The 26,759-nt window shown below is 37.0% G+C and overlaps 1 protein-coding gene across 4 annotated transcripts in view; it reads right to left on the bottom strand.

Moving 5' to 3' along the window:
* SH3RF2 (SH3 domain containing ring finger 2) overlaps window positions 1-26,759 on the bottom strand; it is a 160,484-nt gene that overhangs the window by 17,647 nt on the left and 116,078 nt on the right. For all 4 annotated transcript variants that reach the window (XR_004232130.1, XM_031953477.1, XM_003756699.3 and 1 more), the window contains 4 exons: window positions 20,613-20,698; window positions 18,609-18,779; window positions 9,832-10,058; window positions 5,859-6,220 (listed from right to left, as the gene is read on the bottom strand). Coding sequence is in view for 3 of the 4 variants with exons in the window: in XM_031953477.1 (XP_031809337.1) it covers window positions 5,859-6,220; window positions 9,832-10,058; window positions 18,609-18,779; window positions 20,613-20,698 (846 nt within the window). In the remaining variant the exon portion in view is untranslated. The remainder of the gene's footprint in view (window positions 1-5,858; window positions 6,221-9,831; window positions 10,059-18,608; window positions 18,780-20,612; window positions 20,699-26,759) is intronic.

The following is a 26,759-nucleotide window of genomic DNA, read 5'->3' as shown; positions in this document are numbered from 1 at the left end:
GAGAGTAAGGCTTTCTAGTCCTTAAAGAACAGCATTCAAGAAAGGTCATGGGTGCAGAAATGAACACTGTGTTTTTATTTAGTTTTGCACATGTTCAATTCTTTAACTGTCCCCACTAATATTTTAGTCTCCCTAAGTCCCTAAGACAGGTCACTCTGGCAACAAAATTGAATCAAATTACTTCTGATTTTCCCTGTGTCCTTGGCACAATTTCTCACTTTACCTAGGTGAATAAATGAACAGGCTACTCTCAAGACTCCTACTCATCAAATACTCAATTATAATTGAAATTTATTTAGTGCTTTAGACAAAGTGGTTTATATGTAATATCTCACTTAAGTCTCACAGCGGCATTATCATTCCCATCTATAGAAAAAAAAAAAACAACAACTAAGGATCGGGGAGATTAAAAGATTTATCTATATTAGTTAAAATAGCTAGTAACTATCAAACTGGGATTTGAGCTCTGATTTTCCTGACTGCAAGTTCAGGATTCTATCCATTATTGCATGCTATCTCCCTTTTTAAATAGTATTTTATTTTTTCCAGTTATATGCAAAGATAGTTTTTGACACTCATTTTGTAAGATTTTCCAGATTTTTTCTCCCTCTCTCCTCACAAGCTTACTGTCCCCCAGACACATGTACAGCCATTTTACACATATTAATCATGTTGAAAAAGAAAAATCAGAACAAAAAGGAAAGACCACAAGAAAGAAAAAACAAAAAAAGGTGAAAATAGCATGCTTTAATCCACATTCAGCCTCACATTCTCTCTCTGAATGCAGATGGTATTTTCCATCCCAAGTCTATTGCAATTGTTTTGGATCACTAAATTGTTGAGAAGAGCCAAATCTATCAGTAGTTGATCATCACATAATATTGTTATTGTACAATGTTCTCTTGGTTCTGCTCACTTCACTAAGCATCAGTTCATGTAAGTCTTTCCAGGCTTTTCTGAAATCAGCCTCTTCTCCTCATTTCTTATAGAATAATAACATTCTATTGCATTCACATGCCATAATCTATTCAGCCATTCCCCAGTTGATGGGTAACCACTCAATTTCCAATTCCAGACATGACTGAAACAACTGAACAATAAATAATACAACGATAAATAAACACCACCAACAATTAAACAACCAGGCACTGTATTTAGTGCTAGCTGTCACCCAAGAGAACTCTGAAAAATATAAAAAGTTCTCACAACATGACTCATTTTTCCAGTCTTATCATTACTTGTTTCCACACACTCTACAATCGAGTTAAACTGGCCCCTACTTGCTGCTCCTTACAAATGATACTCATTTCTTTGCTCTGACTCTCCTCTATGCCTGGAATGCCTTTTTTCCTAATCTCGATTTCTTACTTCCCTCAAGATTTTTTTCAAATCCCACTTTTTTCAAGAGGCCTTTCTTGAACCTCTTGCTACTAGTATCTTCCTTGTGAGATTGCCTTCTGTCTGTAGACCTATCATGAAATTACACATCTATCTATCTATCTATCAATATGTAGTTATTTGTATATATGTAAGTATATATGTTCTCTCTTTCTGTGTCTCTCTCCCTCCCCTCTCCCCTTTCTCTTTCTCTCTCTGTCTTCTATGTGTCTTTCTTTTCATGTTACTTCCATTAGAATGTAAGCTTCATTGCATCCCCCCAACCTTTTATTGGACACACAGTAAGCACATAAATGTTTGTTGCCTGACTCATGCACATGCTAATATTCATTATGAACTGAAATAAAGGGAAATGGGCAGATTATGTGCCAATTTAAGTAAGAATTAAGAAGGCCTGAGTTTGTCTCCCAGTTCTGTCACTTAATAGTTGAGGGCCTTAAGGAAGTCACTTAATCTCTCTGAAACCTGCTGTCTGCATTTGTAAAATAGGAATAATATTTATATTACATGCCACTTTTGTTGTGGTTGTTCATTTGTTTCTGTCATGTTGATGCTCAATGATCCTATTTGGGGTTTTCTTGGCAAACATACTGGAGTGATTTGCCATTTTTTTTTTCTATCTCATTTTACAAATGAGGATCTGAGTTTAACAAAGTTAACTGATTTGTTTAGGGGCACACAGCTAGTAAGTATCTGAAGCAAAGTTTGAAGAAATGAAGATGAGATTGGAAAAATGAAGATGAGTATTCCTGACTCAAAACCCAGCGCTCTATCCACTGCACCATCTAGTTGCCCATATACCCTTACAGAGACATAAGAAATGTGCTTTGTAAACCTATAGATAAGTTATTATTATTGTTAACTCTTTTCATTGTTAATGAAAAGAGCACTGCCCTGGGGAGTATGAGATTGAGTTATTTAAATTCTTAATATAAGGGTATAGACTAGACCTTTATGACATCTTTGGACTCACTTATCTTAACAGCTTATGACTGCATGAAAAGCAGTGATTACTGAATAACCTTTAATCCAAAACTCATTTCTTTCAGAATTTAGGCAACTAAGTAAATTGAGTTCACATTATTTAGATCTTTAAAAGACAAGCATAAAAGACAGACATAATGGCAATATAGCAAGTAAATATAAAAGCATGGCATGATCCCTTGTGAAGTATTGGGAATGTCAAAGTTGAGAATGGTTAGAAAAGCTAGGGATCAATGAAAAAAGGGTTAAAATAAACTATATTGGTGATAAGAGGAGGAACAAAAAAATGGATTAGAGCAATGCTCTATATGGATAGGGCAATGACAACTGAGGAAAAAGAGGGAATTGGTTCTTGGTTTGTTTCTATATTTAACAAAATTTTTTATGGGGAATAAATGCCCATGTTAAGACCACTATAAGACAGCAGCTAGCTATTCTTGATAAGTTCAAGTCTTCTGGTCCAGATGTATTCTTAGGTTAAAAAAAAGACCAGATGGACATGATTACTGAGAGTCATGTTGTCAGTGAGTTTTGAAAACCTCTGGAGAATGAGAATTTATATGAAACTTTCATAGGACTGAAGCTGAACTGAAGACAGGAAAAAGCTGTCTTAATTTTTAAAAAGGGGTAGGAAATGAAATTTGCAAAATATAGGCTTATGAAATTGACTTTAGCTCCTAGAAAATTCTAAAATGGATTACTAAAGGATGATAACTGATCATCTGGAAAAAGAAGAAATTATCACATATTGTCAGCACTGCTTCATTGTAAAAAAAAAGGTATGCTAAATGTACATTATTTCCTTTTCTGACAGCATTATTAGATTAGTGGAATCAGAGGAATTCTGTGGATCTTATGAAATACAATTTACTTAGATTACTGGAATCAGGAATTTTGTAGATCTTATGAAATACAATTGACTTAGATTTGAGCAAAACATTTGATAAAATCTCAATGTGTTCTTTTAGAAAAGTAGGAAATGAGATTTGAGCAAAACATTTGATAAAATCTCAATGTCTTCTTTTAGAAAAGTAGGAATGATATAGGATAGATGCTAGAACAATTAGATATGGATTCCAAACTGGTATTATGATTAGATTCAAAGCTTTATGCGAACTTGAAAAGAAATCTCAAGTGGAGTGACACAGGGATCTGTGGTTGTCCTTATGCTTTTTGACATTTTAATAAATGATGTAGATAAAAGCATAGAAGGCATGCTCAACAAATCTGCAGAATGCACAAAGCTGAAGTATGAAAGTTAACACAAAGAATGAGAGAATCAGGATCCTGAAAGGCTGATAAACTAGAACATTGGGTTAAATCAATTAAGTTGAATGTTACTGGAGACAAATGCAAAGTCACATTTGGGTTCAAAAATCAATATCACAAGTGTAAGATGGGAGAGAAGATGGCTAGATAGATTTTTATTTTGAAGTAGATCTAAGTGCTTTGTAAAGTACACATTTGATATGAATCAATGGGGTATAGCAGACAATAATGTGAATTTTAGCCTACATTTTAAAAAGCCTTGCTTCCAAGAATAAGGAAGTAATATTTCTCTTGTTAATTCTTTTTATTTATGAGGATTCATGACTTTTTGGGCAGCTTTTAGGCTGCACAGTGGATAGACTTCCAGGCCTAGAATAAGGAAGACCTAAGTTAAAATCTTCCCTCAGACATATATAGCTGTAGGACCCTGAGCAAGTCACTTAATACTATTTGCCTTAGTTTTCTTATCTGTAAAATTATCTGGAGAAGCAAAGGGCAAATCTAGTATCTTTCTAGTACCTTTGCCAAGAAGAACCCCCAAATGAGGTCATGAAGAGTCAGATTGGGTCTGGGTTCAAATTTGGCCTCAGATGCTATCTTTGTGACTCTGAGTGAGCAACTTACTTAACCCTGATTGCTTCCAAGTTAAAAAAAAATTAATTAAGATAAAATAAAATAAATATACTGCAAATGGGCTAAGAGGGAAGGTAAGCACTGTCAATTGGAAGAATCAGAAAAGGTCTTTTGAAAGAAAAGTTGTTTGATCTGAGCCTTAAAGGTTTTATGACACGGACATGAAGGAGAATTTTCCAAACACTGAGGACAGCCTGTGCAAAGGTGCAGAGGTGGAAGAGATGAAGCATAGAGTGAATGAAGAGAGTAACATTTAATAAATTTGGAAAGAGAGGCTTAGAGTCATATTGTGAAGGACTTTAAATGTCAAAACAAGAGGGTGGAATTTTATCTTCTGCTCAGTGAGAAGCCACTAAAACTTCTTAATAGAAGAGTAAAATGAGGAGACCTGCTCTTTAGGAATATTAATTTGGTAGCTGTGTGGAGGTTATTCAGTAATGACTCTAGAGCCAATGCTCTATCCACTGAGCCACCTCTCTGCCCTGCATTTATTTATTTATTTATTCGGCCATCCATTTATTTGTTTGTTTGTTTATTTTTTGATGAGGCAATTGGGGTTAAGTGACTTGCCCAGGGTCACACAGCCAGGAAGTATTAAGTATCTGAGGTCAAATTTGAACTTAGGTCCTCCAGGCTGGTGCTCTATCCACTGCATCATCTAGCTGCCCCATCCTGTATTTATTTTTTAAAATATATCTTGCATTTACCTATCTATGAACATATTGCATTCCCTTGTAGAATATAAACCCCATTCAGGGCAGGAACTGTCCTGGTTGTGTATCTGTATCCCAAATATTTAGTCCCTGGCATTCAATAGGTGTTAAATAAATGTATTGATTGACAATTATACTAAAGAGAAGATGGAGGAGGAACATAATAGCTGTCTTACTGAAAAGTGATTAGGAGGAGGAGGGATTGCACTAGTTTTCCTGGGTATAAGATGGCACAAGTAGGAACAATCTGTCAATTCTCCCTCCAAAGGAGCAAATTTAGGTTGGATGTAAGGGAGAACTTCCTAATGATCAGAGCTATACATAAGGAGAATTGGTTTCCTCAGGAAGTTGTGGGTTTCTTCTCATTAGAGATCTTCAAGCAAAGAGTGGACTGACAGCTTAGCAATGATCCTCAAAGTGTAATCCAAAGAATTGTTGGGGTCTCTGAAACCCTTTCAGAGGGTTTACAAATTTAAAATTATTTTTTATTTCTAATATAGTAAATAGCTATAAATATAATCAATGTGAACAAAAACTCTTTGAACAGATCCTTGATAGTTTTTTTTAACAACATGAAGATGCTGAGAACAAAGGTTTGAGAACCATTGCCTTACAGGGTATGATGAAAAGGGGATCCCTGCTTTGGTACAAGTTAGACAAGATGGCCTATGAAGTCACTTCCAAATTATACTGCGTTGGTTAATTCAGGAAGCAGTAATGCACCATGTTGTATCAAAAGTCAACTCATGACACAGTCACATCTGACTAATATTCAAATGTTGACCCTGTTGGAATATTTTCTAAGTGAAAAATTTTGGTCCCAAAGGACAGACCCCTCCTTCATGAGGACCCCACACCTACCTTTTCGCTACCATTCTTGGAGTTTTCTGGTTTCACTAGGATGGATGGTGGAGCCGATGCAGGTGGCTTTATGCAAAGTTCGCTCTTGAGTGGGGATTCTTTGGTTTCTAAAATGATGGAGCTGGTAGCTGAATGGATCCTGCTATCGGAGCTTCTGTTTCCAAAAAGGATGGTAGATTCACTGGTTGAAGAAGGCCTTGAACCAATCTCAATCACAGGGGTAGTTGGAGGTGGCGGAGGGACAGATTTTGATTGATAAGCTGAAAATGAATGGATTGGAACTGCAACTGTTGAGGTCCTCTGGAGGGAGCCAACAATGGAGTTTGGGGATCCAGACAGAGATGATCTCTGAAGTGATCCATCTGGAAAATATGATTATTTATATATATATATATCAATCACAGGTCTACTTTTGCTTTTGTCAGGCTCAAGTCCATATCTATAATTCTTATCACAAGTAACAATATTCTCTCATATATTGGAATATTTTAGTGCTTTTCCAATATGAATCATATATCATCTCTCAGAATCACTCAAAGGTCTATGCTCACTCACATTCCTGTTTTATATCTAGCACAGACAGTATATTTTTAGACACTGACATTGTTTTGGGGGCAGTGTTTCTTTGTTTCTAAAAGTAGGGAGTTAAGCCATGATGAGAACTATTTTTTGGGTTATTCTGTTATTACAGTCCCAATCTGACTCTTCATGATCCCGTTTGGGGGTTTTTCTTGGCAAAGATATTAGAGCAGTTTGCCATTTCCAGCTCATTTTTACAGATGAGGAAACTTTTACAGATGAGGAAAATGACTTGCACATCATTACACAGCTAGTATCTGAGGCCAGATTTGAACTCTGGAAGATGAGTCTTTTTGCTTACTGAATTTGGTATTCCATCTACTGCACTCTCTAGCGGCCCCTCAAATTAGGGTGTGATGAGACCTTTATAGGATGATAGATTTAATTAGAAGGTATCTTTTTTAAAGCTTGACTAGTATAATTCTTGGGCAAGTAACTTAACTTTAATTGCCTCAGTTTCCTCATCTGTAAAACTAGCTAGAGAAGAAAATGGCAAATTACTCTTGCATCTTTTGCCACGAAAAACCCAAGTGAGGTCATGGAGACCCCCATGACTGAAATGACTCAACAACAGAACAATTCCCTTTCATTTAACAAAGGAGAGGCCCAGAAAGGTTAATTATGTCATATATGGCAGAAATGGAAATCTGAACCCTGGTCTTCTGACTCCAAGTTCAATGCTGTTTTTACTGCATCAGCCGCTGAACCAGTCTGAGCAGTTATTTGCTGATGGGAATAGCAACAAGAAGTCTAGCCACATGGAATCTGAGATCATAAGATCACAGTATTTAGAACTACAAGAGGCCCTTAGAAGTCACTGAATCCAACCCCTCATTTTACAAGTGAGGAAATGAGAGGCTCAGAGATTAAAAAGGCAGGTCAAGCTGACCTTGTCCAAAACCTTCCCTCCCTTCTGGCTCTTGAGACATATCATTATAATATGGATGAGAGACTCCTTTAGCCAGATACATGGTTAACAAGATCAGAAGGTGTCATTTTTAGGAGAAGCAGAAGTAAATATGTATTTGGGAGATAGTAGGATCAGAGTAGAGCAGAGTGGATAGAGCCCAGGACCTGGTGTCAGGAAGATCTAACTGGAAATCTAGCCTCAGATACTTGCTAGTTTTGTGACTAGCAAATCACTTAACACCTATTTGCTTCAGTTCCTCATCTGTAAAATGGGGACACACTACAGATAAAAAAGCCAAACTATGCCCATATCTTTGTCAAAAAATAAAACAAAAAACTCCAGAGAAGCCCACAGGGTCACAAAGAGTCAGACATGACTTAATTGACTGAACAACAACAAAGAATCGTATCAAGGTGTTTTGGAACTGGAAAACAGTTCTGCACTAGAGAAAGCACTAGGGCTTCCTTTTCAATTCACACAGGCTAGAAGGTATTCATTCCAATAGGGAAATATACTTCTGATTTGTTATAGCAGCTTCAAAATATACAGGATATATCCTGGAGATACTCAGGCTGAGGTCTGAGGCATTTCATTTTGCAAGCTAAATGGTGAGTCAGGGATTTATTTCTGGAGATTCTTAGAAAGCTTTAGCCCTTTTACCGTAGGATTTTGTCTCTAATTGGGTGTCATAGCGTTTAAGGCTTTAGAACCAAGATGCCTTTACCTGGACGGGACTATCTTTAGCTACTATATCCCCCCCTCCCCAAAATCTTAGAATCAATGTTACAGTTATTCTACTGATGTGGCTCAAGCCTAGTTTCCAATTGTTTCTTTCTACTGTAAGTATTTGGGGGCAGGGATGTTCTTTCTCTTTTTGTATTCCTTGTGCTTAGCACAGTGCTTGACACATAGTAGGTGCTTAATAAATGTTTACTATGGATTGATTGAACACAGAAAAGCAGGTCAGTGGCTAAATATCCATTGGTGCTCTCAGCTTTGAGAGTGAAGTAGCCATTTACACACACATTCCATTTCCTCCCCTTGTTGCCTCCCTCATTAAGTATGATGCAGTGTTTAGGGAATTGACTTAAGTTTTCTGGTCATTTTCTTGCTCAGGAAATTGACAGTTCAATTTTATAAGAGTCAAAATAGGAAACCTTTGGAAGTTCAGCCCATTCTGATCCAAAATGCTTCTAAGTTCTCATTTTATAGTGAAAAATTAAAATTTGTACTTGATGCAATTAATGTCTATGGCCCCTAAAATCCCATAGTTAAATATTTAAAAAAAAAAAAAACCTTTAAGATAAAAAAATAAAACAAAAAACACCCAGAATATCAGGGAAATTAGAATACCAGAAAGAATTTTTAGCTATGTTGATTATCTAAGGGAGTGAAAAATTGTCTGCATCTATATTCTATTAATATCTTAACACTACACATGTTTACACAGTGGATAGGCTAATGATATGAAGCTGAATTGTTTCAGGGTGAAATGTTCTTTTGGGGTCTGCTAGGATTCTTTCCTGATTCACAGGAAAGTAAAGTTTGTGCTTGCTCTAGACAATTAGTTCTTTTGCATTTTCAAGTTTAACCAATCAGTAGGAATTCCAGGAGACTAGTTTAAAACCAGATGGAATAGTTACATTCATAGATTACATTTGTTCTTCTAGGATCTCTTCCCTAATTCTACAGAAGGCCAGAGGATCCAGTATAAGGAAAAGAACCTAGCTGTCATGTTAAGGATCTCAAACCCAAAGTTCATATCAGGCTTTTCAGGTTGTTGCATTAACTTATTTGCACTACTACAAGGCTCAATCATTGTTTATCTGGACAAAGGCACAGAAGATGGTAGTATGGGATTTGGCAGGCCAACACAGCCCAAATTTATGGAAAGTTTCAGACTCTTGATCTGTAAAACTAATGGAATAACTGTCACTGAGGTTCCATTGCGGAGAATCCTAGGGATATCTTGTTGCCAACTCGAGAGGTTTTCAATGAAAGCATTTATGTTTCAGAAGTTGAAGTTGAAAAAAACTGCAATTAGGGCTTACTTTATTGTTCTGATGATTGTTTTAGACTTTCCAACTCCATTATCTAGGCTAGATTTTTTTGAACATACTTCAACTAAAAACAACATAAAGCAACAAAAATGGAGCAGATATAAGAACCCAGCTGTCTTCCATTAAGACAAACTTTTAAAGAGATTTGCAAAAATGTAAAACAATACCACTTCACTATTTTTTCATTATTTTAAAAAATTAAATAATATTATTTAACTTATAGCAGGATTATTTTTCTTTTTAAATGAATTAATAGATATTTTGAACATTTATCTATTTTAATTCCTCATTCAGTAAATATCATTAGTCATAAATTACATAAACAAAAGCTCTTTGGAGAGTTCTGAATAATTTTTGAGAGTATAAAGGTGTCTTTTGAAATCAAAAATGTTTGAGAATTGCTGTTCTACATCTTATGGCTTACTTTTTCTCATGCTGCTCCGTACTTTCTGTAGAGAAGTTTGTCCAAAGGCTGCTGACCCACTTGAGTTTCTCACAGGGTTCACTACTGCTGTTGGCACAAGGACTGATTTAAAATGATGGCCTTGTCTGGAATCATTGTCTGACTTAAGCCCTGGGGAAACTGAAGAGGTGGATAATGTCCACGTGGTATAGAGAGGAGTCCTGGAATTTGAATATCCAGAGCTCTTCCTGGTAGATATGTTTTTAAAGGAAAAAAAAAAAAAGAATTTTACAATAATAGCAATAATTAACACATATATAACTAACATCTTAAGTTTTGCAAAATATTTCATAGAGTATACTTTTTGTTTCCTTTCAATAACCTAATGAAGTTAATAATCTGACATTTATTAAGTGTCTACTAGTCAGATACTGTGCTATGTATATGAAGAAAAGCAAAAATCAGGTCCTACTTGTAGCTCACAATAAAATGGAGTAGGTGCCATTATTTTTCCCATTTCACAGATAAGGAAATTGAGGTTGAGGAATGGTAAGCAATTTAACCAGGTCACATAGTATCTGAAGCAGTATATGAAGTTAAGTCTTCCTAAATTTCAAGTCCAATCTATTTTTAATTAGTTTAGGGTCTTGCATTCTAACTGTGACAACCTTTCACTGTTTTTTTTTTCTCCTCATCATCTTCAAACCCACAGACTACCTACTAAGCTACTCAAAATCAGGTCACAAACTTAATTGGATTAAGGCAAGTTATCTCTAACCTCAGGGAGCTGTATGAGAGTACAATTTCTCATTTTCAAATCTACTTGTAGAAGTAGAACTGTTAATTTATTAGCTTTCTTCTGCCCCATTTCAATCATTCCCTTACTAATGTTAGTGAGTAACTTACAGAATAACTTCTTGTTCAGGGGATTGACAGTTCAATTTTATGAGTCAGAATAGCAAACACTTTGGAAGTTTATATATCTGGTTCATTTACCTACTGCTTTAAGACTTGTATAGTACTTTATATTTGTTATTTCATTTGATCCTTACAACAACTCTATAAAGTAGGTGCCATTATTACCTTCATTTTATAGAATAGGAAACTGAGGATAAGGGAAATGGCTTTCCTTAATCATACAGCTAGTTGGTATCAAAGGCAAGATTTGAATTTAAGATTACTTCTCTCCAACACTCTTCCCATTGTACCACACAGCTACCTCAATTATAGTACTATTAAAAAAATTGATTGTAATTTCTTTTTTATATTATATAATTATATTATCATTAAATTATTTTATTACTATAATATTTATTATATTACAATTTAAATTGTAATATCTTTGAGGGTAGAAACCCTTAATTCCTGATAGGATCAAAAATACACTGATGATATACACTTATATTTTTACCAGATCCTCTTGCTTTCACTGACATAAGGAATTTCCATAGAGGAAAGTCCCTTTTCCAGTGAGCATTAGCATCTGCTCTATAATGTATACTCTTTGAAAGCTGCCCAAACTTTTTTGATTAAAAACTATTAATAAAAAAATCTGAGTGCCACACATATGTGTATTTTTCCTTATTTATAAATTATATACATATACTACTGTAAGAATAAAAATATGTACAATATAAAATATACACAAAAATGAAAATATAAAAAAGGATAAGATAAAAATGAAATGCTATTTGATCTTACAGAGAACAGGGAGTTACAAGGGGTTTATTGATCAGGGGATCAAATATGATCACACCTATGTCTTAGGAAAATCTCTTTGGCAGCTGTATGAAGGGGCTGGAGAGGAGGAGAAATTGAAATCAGGGAGACTAGTTTTTAGGAGGCCAATGTAATTGGCCAGGAAAGAGGTGATGAGGGCCTGATTGAACCAGCCATGTAAGTGGAGAAAAAGGACTAGATGTAGAAAATGTGGAGATAAAACAAACAAACAAAAAAAATTAGCAATTGACTCTATGGGTTAAGGAAAAGTGAGAAATGAATGATGATACCAATGTTGCCCATCCTGGGTAACTGGAAGAAATGGTGGTGCTTTTGATCAAAATAGGGAAACTGAAAAGAAGAGTAGGGTTGGGAGATAATGATTTGGATTGTTTGTTTTTTGTGAGGCAATTGGGATTCAGTATCTCGCCTAGTGTCATGTACAGTAAGTGTTAAATGTCTCATCAGGTCTTGTACTTTATCCATGGTGCCATCTAGCTTCCCTGGGAGATGATAAGTAATGGTCTTTACAATGGAGAGGTAGCTTGATGGCTCAGTGGATAGAGCACCACGCCTGAAATCAGGAAGACAAAAGTTCAGATGTGGCCGCAAACATGTTCTAGATGTATGACCCAGGGCCAGCCACTTCTGTTTGACTTGATCCACCGGGGAAGGAAATGGCAAACTACCGTAGTATTTTTGCCAAGAAAACCTCACAGACACTATCTATGGTCATGAAGAGTTGGACAGCAACAAAAGATTCTCAGTGTAGAACACAAGAAAATGTGCCTTTTCATTCTGTGGTTCCCTCTTTCACCCAAAATGAAAAATGGGGAGGAAGGGAAGGCTCTTATTCACCTTTCTCCTCTGAGGGGTAGCTATTACAGCAATGAAGTGACACAGAGACAGTGAATAAGTGTGGGGGAAGGAGTGCAATTTTCTCGATGGCATGGTGCTAAGTGCTTCTACTTGCTTAGAAGGCAAGAGAGATTCGTGGGAACAGAAGGAATGGAGCTGAGTTCAGTAGTGTTGGGGTATAAAAGTAGACATGTTTTTTATTTTGGAGATAAACTCCCAAATTGGTTATCACAAGGAGAGTGGGTGTGATCCCTTCAGTCCATTGTCCCTTCCTAAATGCATCTTGGTTTACCCTCAGGGAATGGACCTCAATTTGGAGAGCACTGGTTTAGGGCACTGAAGAGTCTTGCTTAAGGTTATATAGCTAGCACGTGTCAAAGATGGGACTTTATTTTCCTAATTCTAAACAGCAATCTAAATCCATCCTGCCACAATGTTTGTTTTTTTTAAATAATATCTTTTTATTTTCAAAATATATGCAAGAATAGTTTTCAACATTCACCCTTGTAAAACATTGTATTCCAAATGTTTCTCCCTCCCTTCCTCCCACCCCTTTTCCCTAGACATTAAGAAATCCAATATATGTTAAAACATGTGCAGTTCTTCTATTCAGATTTCCACATTTATCATGCTGCACAAGAAAAATCAGATCAAAAAGGAAAAAAAAAATGAGGAAGAAAACAAAAAACAAGCAAACAACAACAAAAGGTGAAAATACTATGTAGTGATTGACATTCAATCCCCACAGTCCTTTTTCTGGATGCAGTTGGCTTTCACCTTCACAAGTGTATTGTAATTATCATAGTGTTTTTCATACACTCATTAAACTTTGAATAAGTGTATGTTGATTGAATAAGTGAAGTTCCTTTTGGATAGGGATTTCCACTTATGAGTAGAAATCCTATCCTATCCCTGACACTTACTAGAGTGACTTACTGAGGGTAAATTAATAAAAATTTCTGATCCCTGATTTCTTCTATCTTGAAAACTGAGTTGATAATAGTACCTATGAATGATTGGATTGCTGAGAGGATTAACAATACTGGGGTATAGTGACTTAAATTCCATATGTGTTCCATAAATGATTTTTAAAAATAGATGCTGGCAGTGAGTCCCAATATTTCATTAAACCATCGTATGATATGACTATATGCTAAGTTAAGACTGTGTTGTCCATTCAAGATACAACCAAAGCACCTCCTTGATCCAAGAAATTCTCCCCTTATGCTCCAAGTTTTCAGCAGTGGAGAATGCCCAGAAAACCACCAAAGATTCTCCAAGCTGCTTCAACTTGTATCTGCTAAGTCAGTATACAACCAGCTGTCACTCTGGGCCATTGTCCTAATTCCTCTATTTGCCAGAGGGAGGCACTCTGACTTAACTTTGACCCAACAAGAAGCTTTCCCCCAACTAGTCCCATCATTCGGTTTGTCACTGCTGATTTAATTACCTCTGCTAATTCAAAGTTTACCAAGGCTGACAATGAGCTCCTCTTTCTATGGCACCTCCTTTTCAAAGGATTTCCCAGTTTTCTTTTTCTGGGTTTCTTTCTTTTGCTTTAACTTAAGAGGGTGATTTATAGTTTAATAACAGGTCAGTGTTTTTATCAAGATAACTGAAGCATCACTACATTACAATAGATGTGCAGCTAAGTACAGAAAATAATGCCTAGGGCCAAAGGGAACTTTCTTTCTTTGTGATTTTCAAACTGGTTATCATTTCACTGACTGGGCTTATCTGTATGGAAGAAAAGGTTCAGGGCTATCTGATGACTGGAGGTCAGGCTACATCATGGAGATTTATAGATGGCAGGAAAGAGCAAGAGAAATCACCAGAGCCTGAGCAACATCACCACGGCTAAGCCAAAGGGGGCACTACTCTATGAGGCCTTCAGGATTAAGGAGTCAACTATTATGGGACATAATAATAAATAACATCTAATATTTACATAGTGCTTACTTAGGTATGTCAGGCACTGTACTAAGAATTTTTATATTTATTTTATTTAATTCTCAACTTTTACACTTATTTTATTTAATTCTCACAAAAACCCTAGAAGGCAAGTGCTATTATTACAATTTCCATTTTACAGGAGAAGAAACTAAGACAAACCAGAGATTCAGGGAGTTTCCCAGGATCACAGAGTTTAGAGGTGGTATCTGAGGCTGGATTTTGTATTCAGCTCTTCCTAAGTCCAGGCCCAGTGTTCTAGCCATTGAACTACCTAATTCCCTTGCTTCTGAAAAATGAATTGGCAAAAACTAATTCAACACAAAGACTACAATGGAACTAATTAGGCCAGTTTCAGGCTAGTAGTTCAACCTATCCTTTCATTGCTGCAGTATTTCTCTTAGGGTGTAGTCTCATTTTTCTGAGCTCAGGGTTGGCGCAGGCACTAGGAATTCCGGAGCCCTGGTCCCATGGCCAGTGCCAATTGCTTCTATGTTCTTTAGCAAACAAACCACTTCATTATCCTACCATTCAGCACTTATCTGGTGTTTAGGGGAAAAACCATAAAAGCACTTTGCAAACATTTCTTAAAACCCAAAGCGCCTCAGACAGACAGGTATTATGTATAATCTTTGTTTTGTAGACAGTGAGATTATAGGCATCTCGTAGTTCTGGGATGTTAGGTTTGTTCTCTGTGTTCCAAATGTGAAGTTGCCTTTGAACTCTGACGGGCACCTCCCAATTCTCTGTCCTGAGAAAGGAACAGTTCTGTGCTTTGTCCATCAGACAGAAAAAATACCAAAGATATTATTGTACTGGGTCTGACCTTCGCTCTGGTATTCCCTATCGGTGGGACAAGAAAGGACAGGGATTGATGGACAGGGATGGATGGTCAGGCACTACAATATTTTTTACATTGCACATTCAACATTCAGCATAGGAAAACAGCAGCACCTGTTTCACTTAGGCCAATAAGTACGAAAAGGAGAAACAGGGTAAGGTAGCCTTAGCAAATAGGTAGGCAGTGGCTTAGCAGGAGACATGACCTGGCATGGAAAATGGATAATATATCCCCAAATACCACTATTTGGCATAGAAACACAAATCACAAATTTATTCTAAGTTTTTAATATTCTAAATATTCATAGAATATTAGAGCTGGAAGGGATCTTGAAGACCATCTAGTTCTAATAACCTCAATGTACAGATAAGGAAACTGAGGACCAGAACACCAAATTGTGGATTGTAAATTGGGTCTGTCTCTTTGACTCTGCAAGTTAAGAGAATCATTTCCATCCTGTTTTGCCCTGTTTTTAACACCAAGACCTCTACTTTTTAGTTTCTATGAAATCCTGCTTGTTGTAAATCCTGAAAAGGATTGATGATAATGAGCTCCACACTGTCCTATATATATGGCTGGCTATCTTTGTTTAATCTGTGGCCACAGACTCTTAATCCTAGTCAGCTCTTTTATAAATTTCTGTCCTTGATCACAAGAAAGGTTAAACAAGAGAACAGAAGAGTATATGTAAACCTTTCCTTACTCATGGAAATACACAGTCTAATCTATCCAATTCAAAGGATGTATGCTGTTCATGTGGGATGAATACAGACATCTTTATAAATGAAGGATGGCATTGTTAAACCCTGAGAAGTGAGAAGAACTGACCTTTCTTTCCATATTGGAAAAATTAGCAAAGGGCAGATATTGTCTGTGTGTAGATGGAAAAACTTGGCATCTGTTACCCATGTTCAAGATCTTGAGCTGAGGTGGCTCATTGTGCATTTAGCTCAGTTGAAGCAGCAACATGTCTAACATCTGGAAAACAGCTGGTGTTTCAATTACTCCAGAAGATAGCCTCCAAACTCACTTTATCTTGGAAGGGACTTGAGGATCATGCCTTGGTCTTCTTACCCACTCATGCCCACACAGTGAAAAGAATAGTGGTTACAGCAGCTACATCTCTAAAAACCCGGGACCATGATAATTGTCATTTGAAGATTGGAAACAAAGACTTCTTTGAGCTTCAAAGTGATTATTAGGTCTTTGTGGGGCTGAAAATTCCTTTTATCTACTCCTGCCATGCAGTCATTTATGGAGGTGAATTCAATAATTGCCTAAAACAACTGCTCTACACAGGGGGAAGCCAAAAAAGAAGAAAAAAATCTCAAGTATCTCTTGATTAATTGGAATTGAATCTTGCCTCTAGCACCTGTGGGTCTTTGCTGACAAAACAAGGATCTTGGGTTGATGTCAATATGTAAACTAACACCTTATTTAAACATCTTACCTAGGAGGGTGAGTTTAGGACATATATTATAGCAATAAGATCTTCTTTTGATGTTCTCAATCATTGAGTTGATAGATTAGTTGAATCTTCATCATAAAAATTGAATTGCTGCAACCTCTTTTTATATATTTTCAGCATCAGGTAGCTCATTACCTCACAAATACCTCACAAAGAAGCCCTACCTATTGTTGGACAACATTTTATATCAAGCTAAAATTTGCCTTACTGTATATCAGCTTTCACTTAGTCCTAGAATTCTGCCCTCTGAAGCCATATTGGGCATGTCTAATTTCCTCTTCCCAAATGACAAATTTAAAAACAGAATTTTTGGTTTTGTCCTATTTTTTCCCTAAATAATTCCCACTTATCTTCATTTACAATATGATTTTTTTTAGGTCCCCCTCCCCTTACCATCATCTTTGTCTTCCTCTAAATGTGCTCTCCCCCCCCCTCCCCAACCTTTGGCTCTCTAAACTTTTGAAACCAGTATCCTAATAAGTGATCTGGCAAGGACAGTAGAATTATTTCTTCCTGGGAAGGTGTGACCCTATGGTATGTCATAAAGAGATCTTTGTTCTGTTGGGATGACCTTACAGGTGCTTCCTTATCCTTTGCCAGTTTTTTGATTAAGTTCTAAAAATAAATTAATTGAGTGTTTTGGGAGAGGGAAAATGGAGAAATAAAGATTGTGTGTGTGTGTGTGTCTGCCCTCATACATGCACATTCACCCTGGTGCTCACACCACACAGCCAGCAGAGTCTGTCTAACCATCCCTAATGCTCAGGAGGGGTTTCTTAATCCTTTTGATGTAGCTGACAGTGAATATGTCCAAACCTTTGAAAGGGAGATGCAATGAAGTCCCAAACAAAAAACTTACATGTCCTTCTAAGCTCATCAGGTTAATCAGAGAATTCCCCTAATCAGCCCCTATCTATAGTTAGGATCAGTGCAGTTTGTGTCTATGTTGCAAGCTGGAAAAAATGGTTATTATGGGATGACTCCAGAAGGAGGCTTGAGAATACATATTTTTTTCTTGACATAGAAGAATAAAGAGTGGTGTGAATTTCTGGAAACTCTAGCTAGCGCCCTGGCATCCTGGGAAATTTTTAAATATGTTTTTGGGGAACCAGTGAGGTATAGCTTGAGTCAGGAAAGCTGGACTATAAATCTCACTTCCCACACTTATAAACTATGTGATTATCATTACTTGATAATTATCATCACTTTAATTACCATTATTTAACTTCTCTGAGCTACAATTTCTTCATCTGTGAAATAGAAATTTAATAATACTTATAATATTTACCTACAGAGTTGTCATGAGGCTCAAATAACGTATATAAAGTGCTTGGTGAACCTTTAAATATCATAGAAATGTTAGCCATTATTTTATTTTTCTTCCAATGGAAAATTTCCATGATGCCTAACCACATTGGATGAGATATGAAGTGTGATACAGTGGGAAAAAATGCTGGATTTAGAGTCAAAGGAGCCGAGTTGGATCCCCGCTCGGCTTCTAGGAACATATTATCTGTGCGACTTTGGGCGAGCCATTTAAACATTCTGATCTTTAGTGTCATCATCTGTAAAAGATGGGGATTGGACTTAATGATCCTTTCAGCTCTAAATCTATAATTCTGTGATATCTTGAGTTACATAACTTTTATCTGGTTCTTTTCTTTGCCTTGTTCACATTCTATCTTCTACCCATTTGGGAGCCCCACCAATTAAAGGAAGACACAGGCTGTATTGTTTTTCACTTTAGTACTCTGATGCTAAATAGTGTTCTGAACATAGTAGGCACTTAATAAATATGTAATTGAAGGACCTATTAATAAATAAATCATGTAATCAATTAACAGAGCAAGTTTTTTAGATAGAAGTAGCTTTTTTCTGCCATGGAGTTCTGTTAGCATTATTATTATCAGATTGTTGGAATAGACTTGACCTCCCCACATTTCTAACCATAATGAAACAAACCTGAAAATGGGAACAACATAGTCTTTTGGGAATATCCCAACTCTTCCAGTGACCAGGGACACACCCTTAAGCCAGCCCTCGTGGTACTTTCCAATGACCCGGATGCCCTCTCCTTTTTGAAGGTCTAATTCATCTGGTCCTTTGGCTGAATAAGAATGCACAGCAACAAACCTGGGGAAACAGGAGGAACCCTGGTGAGGAGAATGGAGATAGTAAAATCGACTTGCTGGAACTCATCCTCTGTCCCTTCAAAATAATGACCAAGGATCATCTTGGATAAGGGCATGGGACCTGACATCCAAGCAGAGATCAGAATGAAGATTTCTTAATTTGACACTTTCTATTTGAAAAATGACAGTGAATGTACTTTTTTCTTAAGAGGAAAGACCAAAGGAATTAGATTGACAGAGCAGAGAAAAAAGAAGACCTGGCAGGGGGAAGAATATTATATGTTTTTAGTTCTAAAACAAAGTGAGTAGCAACATTCTCCAACTTACCTGCATTACTTCTATCTTACAAGATTGTTGTAGGGAAAATGTTTTGTATACTTCAAAAAAGGTCTTAGACCAATGTGAGTTAATATCATTTAAAAAATATTATTCTCCACCTGCACAGTGGATGGGACAAAAGGGAATGGATTTATAACACATCAAAAAAAAAAAAAAAAAAGAACTTAGAATTAGGAAATCCCAGAACTGGAAAGAAGCTCAAAAGTTCACAGGGTCATAGAGATCTAAAGCTAGAGAGAATCATGAGGGATACTTAATTCGATCATTTCATTTTACAGATTCGGAGACTGGGCCAAGGGGAGTTTAAGTTAAGTTTTAAGTTGTGATTTGCTCAAAATCACATAGTTCCTAATCCTCAGAGACGGGATTTGAATTCAGGTTCTATGATTGCCAGAGCTAATTATTTTTTCCTGGTATCTAGCTAATGTCTGTATTTGAAAAAGGATTCCCTCTACAAAATACCTGACAAAATAGTCCTCAATATGGTCCTGAACTAGTGTCTTGATTTTAAGAGTGACAGCAGTGGTTTGCTGGAGACAGTTTGAACTGGCTTGTGATTAGCTAATTGTTAAATGTTCAGTCTGAGTATTTATATTGCAAAAATCAAGTGTGATATAAATCAGGGCTTATATTGTTTTGTTTGCTTGCTATTATCTTAATTACTGACTAGAATTAAGAAAGTGATGGATTAAATGTTATAATGTAAATTAAACTTAAAAATGTTTTGTATGTGTGTGTACATATATATGTATATATATGTACACACACATATATTTTCAAAAGCTAGTTATTAAACATTTATCAGCACATCCCCGGTTATGAGAAACTGTAAAATGCTATTAAGGAAAACTGTGCAATGAAATGTCTGAAATTTTAAAGACAAGTAGAATTTATAGCACTTGAGAACTTGAGCTGGAAGGATCACAGAGGTAATCTGTACTAAAGTTTCTTAAAATTTGGGTTGTTGAGGTTGCATAACCTGAACTGAGGTTCAGGGTCATGAAATTGATTTATTATTAGTAAATATTTTATTTATTTACCTATTTTATATGCTTATAAACGGGCTCATGTAAAAAAATTTGGGGTGAAAAAGGGGTCATGAGTGGAAAAAGTTTAAGAAGCCCTGATTTATACCAACCTCCTCATTTTACAAATGAAAAAACTGAGGCCTGGGAGATTAAATGACTTGCCTAAGATAACTTTAGTAATAAATAGCAGAATCAGGATATTAAGGCAAGCCCTCTCAATTAAAATCGAGCACTTTTCTCATTGTGTCATTCTGTCCACTTCTAGTTATTTCCTGGGATAGTTTGAGAGCACTATATTTGAAATAGAAATGGGGGTTTTTTGGGTTGTTTTGTTAGGATCCTTGGAAGAGCTAAGGGTGAGACATGAGGTGGTTGACCTTTCCAGGTCTTTTCTCATTCAAAAAAAAAAAAAAAACCCAAAACAAAACAACAAACCAAAAAGCGGAGGATATTACATTCTTACTTACATATTAGTTGGTATATGTTGCTGGGAATAGGGTAGGTTGACGATTGCCGCAGAGCGGGATCCAGGCGTGTTGTAATAAGTGCTGACCTGTAGTACACACACACACACACACACACACACACAGAAGAGAGCAGAGGATTAATCAGATGAGCACAATATTTTTCTTTGGAAGTTGGAACACTTGCAATGACACACCTGAAAGAAACAGTGACGCCCTTTTCAGATGAAACACCTCTCTGTGGGGAGGAACCCTCAGTAGCAACTCATGTCATTTTGAAGAGTGGCCTTCTTAGTACTGAGCCCTGAATTCCCTCTGAGAATGGTGGGGGGCTTGAGAGCCTGGAAAAATCTAACACAATGACTTTCTTCTGAAAACCTGTGGAAACATCTGGCAGGTACAAATTATTGGCAAGGGCCCTGGACAAACTGCCCTATGGTAATTTGAGTTTTCATACTTATTCCATGTGTCTGCTTAGGACTGCCACACATATTTATGCATTTATTACTATAGAGCTATCTGTCTCCGAGATGATAGGTACAATGTGCATGTATGTCCTCTGTGAGAATTTCAACAACAGTTTCAAAGGATTAGACTGGAGATGTCTTTAGAAATCATCCCCTCTAACCCCTTTCATTTTACATTTGGGGAAACTGAGGCTCAGAGAAGTAAAGTTATTTGTCACATAGATAATGAGAGGTCAAACTGAGATCTTGTAATCACATCTTCTGACCCTTAACCCAGTACTTTTTCACTATGCTGTCTGGGTATGAGAAAATCTATATGACTATGATTACATGTGTGTATATATATGTATATATGCACACATCTATTCCATGCATGTATTGTGAATTTTGGAACAACTCTGTTCATCTTTTATCAAGTTATCTAGCCAGAAACCACTCTACCTTCTCTCATCTGGACATTTTTTCCATTGTGCAGTGCTGTTCTAAGGTTTGCAGTCAAATATTGTCAAACCGGTTTTCTCAAAATGTAAAGTACAAAAAGGAGGTGGCTTTAGGCTGAGCAGCTAGCTAGCTGCTCTGCTTACCCACAGCGTGGCCAGATAAGGCCCTGCTATGTTTGGGAGAGATGCCAAGGGAGCATCTTATTAAATGGACAACTAATCTGGTGTTGGTGGAGATTGCTGGAAAACTGATTAAACAGGATAAACTTCATTTAACAGCCATGACTTTCAAATGTTAGGTTTGAGTTGAAAATCCCTTCAATCCATAAACATTGCTAGTCACCCTAACAAGGAGGGAACCATTGCAGTACACAGATGTAGATTTTATCCCATGTTTTGTCCTGCCTGCTATTCCTGCTTGCTAAAAGGTAGTCTGTGGGTATGGAGCCAAATTTCTGCATGGAACCTAAGAGGGAGTAACTGTGTGTATCTGTGAACAAACGAACATTGGGAAGAAAGGAAAAATGTCTAATTTGTGTCTCTGTGTTTCTATGTATGTGAGAGAAGGAAGGAGATGACAAGTAGGAGGGGAGAGGAAAAAAGAGATTAGACAGAGACAGAGGGGAGGAGGAACAAGAGAAGAAAAAGAATGAGGAAGAGGAGAAAAAGGAGATGAAAAGGGAGAAGGCAAGGGGGAGAGACACAGAAAGACAAAGAGCAAAGAGAGATGGGGATGGAGGAGAGAGAGAACAGAGATAGAGGAGAGAAAAGAGATGGGGAAAGGGGAGATAGGCAGAAACAGAGAGAGGAAAGAGACAGAGAAACACACAGAGACAGACACAGGGAGAGACAGAGACAGAGAGAGACAAAGACAGAAAGACAGAGAGATAGACACACACACAGAGACAGAGATACACAGAGAGACATAGAGACAGATACACAGAGAGACACAGAGACAGAGAGAAACAGAGAGACACAGACAGACAGACAGACACAGATACAGACGAAAACACAGAGAGAGGCAGAGACACACAGAGAGACAGAGAGAGAGATACACACAGACAGAAACAGAGAGACAGACAGAGGCAGAGAGAAACAGAGACACAAAGAGAGAAAGACAGAGGCAGAGACACAGAAAGATAGAGAAACAGAGACACAGAAAGATAAACAGAGACACAGAAAGAGACAGATACACACACACACACACAAAGACAGAGAGAGATATACACACACACACACCGAGAGAGAGAGAGACAGATAGACAGAGACAGAGAGAGACAGAGACAGAGAGACAGAGACAGAGAGAGACAGAGAGAATCAAAAGCAGAGACAGAGAGAGACAGACACATATATACTAAGACAGAGACAGAGACATACACACACAGAGACACAGACAAAGACACAGAAAAAGAGAGATAGAGACAGAGACAGAAAGGGACAAGGAGAGACAGAGACAGACATGGAGAAACAGAGACACAAAGAGAGAAAGAAGCAGAGACAGAGACAATATATAGCGAAGACATTCAGAATTAGGAGATGGAGGAAACCAAAAGCATAAAGACAGATGAAGAAAGGACTCAGAGGATCAGAGATACATGAAAGAAACAGAGAATAATAATTGCAGATATAGTAAGGAGAGAAAGACAAAAAATGAAACTTTGACTTTTGAATGAAAACAAGTCTTCAAATTGTTTCCTATCACCTGGAGTCAAGATAACTAACCTTTATTAGTAAATGAATAAGATTATTGGACCAACCTATCCTATAAAGTCAGTTCTGGTTCCAGGTTCCAAGTTCCTATGGCCTGAGTAATCTAGGACAAAGTTCAATCACTGAACATCTATTATTAAGTACCTACTATGTGCCAAGAACAAATATTTATCATATACATACTATGTGCAAGCACTATGCTAAGCACTGGCTATAGAAACAGACACAAAAGACAATCATTTTACCATCAGGAAGCTCAAAATCTAAATGAAGGAGATAACAAGCTAACGAATATGCACAAATAATCCATATATAGGAAAGATAGGAAAAGATAAACAGAGGAAAGAGACTGGAATTGAGAGCAATTGGAAAAAGTTTTCCAATTTTTGTAGCTACCTGAAGGAAGTTTGGGAAGCCAGGAGGTGGAGATGCAGAAGGAGAACTTAATAACTGGATTTTTATAGCATTTTGTTTTTCATAGTTTTTGGTGTATTTGTAAAGAAATTGGATCTGGAAGATTGACTTCTAAGACTATTTCTGTCATCAACTCCCTTAATAGTCTTAAACTAGTCATTTAACCTTTATACTCTAATTTCATCTGTAAAAGGGTATTAGATTTGATGATGATCTGCAAGGTCCCTTCTATACCTAACATTCTATGATCCCACATAAAACTTCTCAGCCTGACTTTTGAAATACTCTACAAATTGGCTTATGGACTACCCTTGAATAAATTTTTAAAAAGTATTTATTAAGCAATTATTATGTACTAGACCCCGAAGATAAAAATACAAAAGCAAAGACATTTCCTGCCCAGAAAGTGTTTGATTCAAACTATTCAGCAATTTCAGTCCTCTCCTACTCTTCATGATCCCACTTGGAGTTTTCCTGGCAGAGATACTAGTCATTTTCCATTTCTTTCTTCAGCTAATTTTACAGCTGAAAAATTGAGGCAAACAGAAGTTAAATGACCTGCTCAAAGTCACATAGCTCCACCTTACTGAACATTTCAATAGGATGTCCCACTAACACATCTAAAGTAGAACTCATTATCTTTCCATTCAAACCCTAATGACAACACCAACATTCCCAGGCATCCAGCCTTGCAGCCTCAGTCATCTTGGACTTTCTCTTACCTCCCATATCCAGTTGGCAAGTCTTATCCACTCTACCTACTCCACATCTCTCATATATTTTCCTTTTCATTCACAAAACTCTATTTCAGAAACTCATCATCTTGTACCTGGAACATTGCAATAAGTTCCTAACTGGTCTCCCTGCCTCATTTTCTCCTCTTCTCCAAATCTGTCTGCATGGCTGCCAGAGTGATTTGGTCTGACTTTATCTCTCCCCTATTTAAAAAGTGCTTTGCAATCTGGCTCCAGACTGCCTTTCCCCCAGTTCATACACACATTATTTACCTTCACACATCCTGTTATCCAGACAAACTGTCCTACATATCCCATCTACCACCTCTGTACACAGGCTATTATTCCCCCATGTCTGAAATGAAATGAAATGAACTTCTTCATTTTTGCCTCTTAGGATCCCTAATTTCCTTTAAAAATATCAGATGAAGTGCTACTTCCTACATGTTCCCTTTCCTGATACTTCCAAGGTGCTAGTGCCTCTCCTTCCTCCTCAAATTACTTTGTATTTCCTTGTATCTTTTGTGTATGTGTGTGTGTGTGTTAGTGTATACGTGTACGTATATATATGCATATTTATACTGTATTTCCTTCGCCAAGTTCATGCTATTTCTTTTCTTCATATTCTCGGTGCTAGCACACAGTAGGCACTTAAATATTTGTTGATCGATTGAAGTGAATTTTGAAGGACATTTTATTTGTACTTATGAATGAGGTGAATTTTGAAGGACATTTTATTTGTATTTATTTACATGTATATATATATATATATATATATGTATAGTTTCTTCCAATAAAAGGTAAGAGACATAAAAGGACTTTTGTTATCATATCTGGATAACCAATATACATAGTCCTTACATAGTCCTTGACATATAACAGATGTTTAATAGATGATCTTTGATGGATGGATGGATAGATGGACAGATTTTCTACAAGACTGAGGTATATACTTTAGCCAATCTGGAGAAGTTAAGAGAATTTGATCAAAATTATTCCAAGGCATTGTGGGAATATGGAGCCCATCCAAGAATATACTTCACTAGAAAATTCCCTTCACTTCAGTTCAGCTAACAATCCAGAGTAGAGTGGCAGCATGGTGTTTTGGAGAATTGGCCTTGAGTATAGAACAGACCTAGATTCAAGTTTCATTTCTGACATACTTAGCCATATGAACCTGGACAAATCATTGGGGCACTTGATGCCCCTGGCAACTTGTAAGGATTATAATTTGCAGAGAGGGGCTAATCTACACTGGTGGAAGTTCTTCACTGGAAGCTCCCTACTATGACGAATAATAGTAGTGGCCAATATTATATTATACCAATATTATATCATTTGATCTTTACAACAATTCTGCAAGTCAGATTTATTATTAACCCAATTTTACTGAGGAGGAAACTGATGTTGAGATAGTTTAAATGACTTGCTCAAGGTCACAAGATACTAAGTGTCTGAGGCAGATTTTGAAATAATGGGTTCAAATGGAAATGGGGGAAGAAGAAATGAGAGGTGGGGAAAGAGGGAGAGAGATAGAGAGGGAAAGAAAGAAGAAGAAGAAGAGGAAGGAGGAGGAGGCACAAAGAGGAGGAGGAGGAGGTGTGAAGAAGAAGAGAAAGAGGGAGGAAGGGGAGGGAAGGAGGAAGGAAGAGATAGGATAAGAAGAAGGAGAAGAAGAAGGAGAAAAGGAAGGAGGAGAAGGAGAAGAAGAAACAACAACAAGAAACAAGAACAAGAAGAGGAGGAGGGGGAAAAAAAGGAAGGAAGAAAGGAAGGAAGGAAAGAAAAAATATCCAGAGCATTCATTTTCCAGTTAAGTAATGCAAGACTCAAATCACTAACTGGTGCTAGAACCCAGGACTTCTGACTTCTGGCTCAGGATGTGTTGTATAGTTTCATGATATTAATATCTCCTTTTCTTGATCTCACTGTTAACAGTGACAAGTGAAGCTGTTCAAAGGAAGCAGTTTTGAAGTCCTCAGAAGAAAAATTCTGCATAAATTTAAGCTATTATTATATTCACACTGCTTGCTATGACTGCAGTTATCACTAGCTTTATAGACAGTAGCTTGAGCAACAAGCAAAGTATAAAGTTCATTCTTTCTCTTTTTTCTTTTTTTTTTATCTCCTTTGGAAGAGACAACTTCCAGATGAGGTCATTACCCTCAAAGCTGCCACATTGATCACTCTTCCTATCAGTGTCTGTCTCAGTGCCAGTAGAGTTCTCAAGCTATCCCCTTCCTCAGCCTCCCCCTCCTTGTTCTTTATGAGCAAGGAGCAGACAAGTGATGTTTGTTTGCCCGAGAGTAAAAACATTGTCTGAGAAAAGGAACTAATCTATCTTTCCCAATGAAGCAGGACATTGTGAACTGTCAGGATGCGGCC

The sequence above is a fragment of the Sarcophilus harrisii genome, chromosome 2 (genome assembly GCF_902635505.1).
Source record: "Sarcophilus harrisii chromosome 2, mSarHar1.11, whole genome shotgun sequence".
NCBI lineage: Eukaryota > Metazoa > Chordata > Mammalia > Dasyuromorphia > Dasyuridae > Sarcophilus > Sarcophilus harrisii.
The sequence above is the reverse complement of the archived record's forward strand: the minus strand, read 5'-3'. Positions and strand labels throughout refer to the sequence as shown.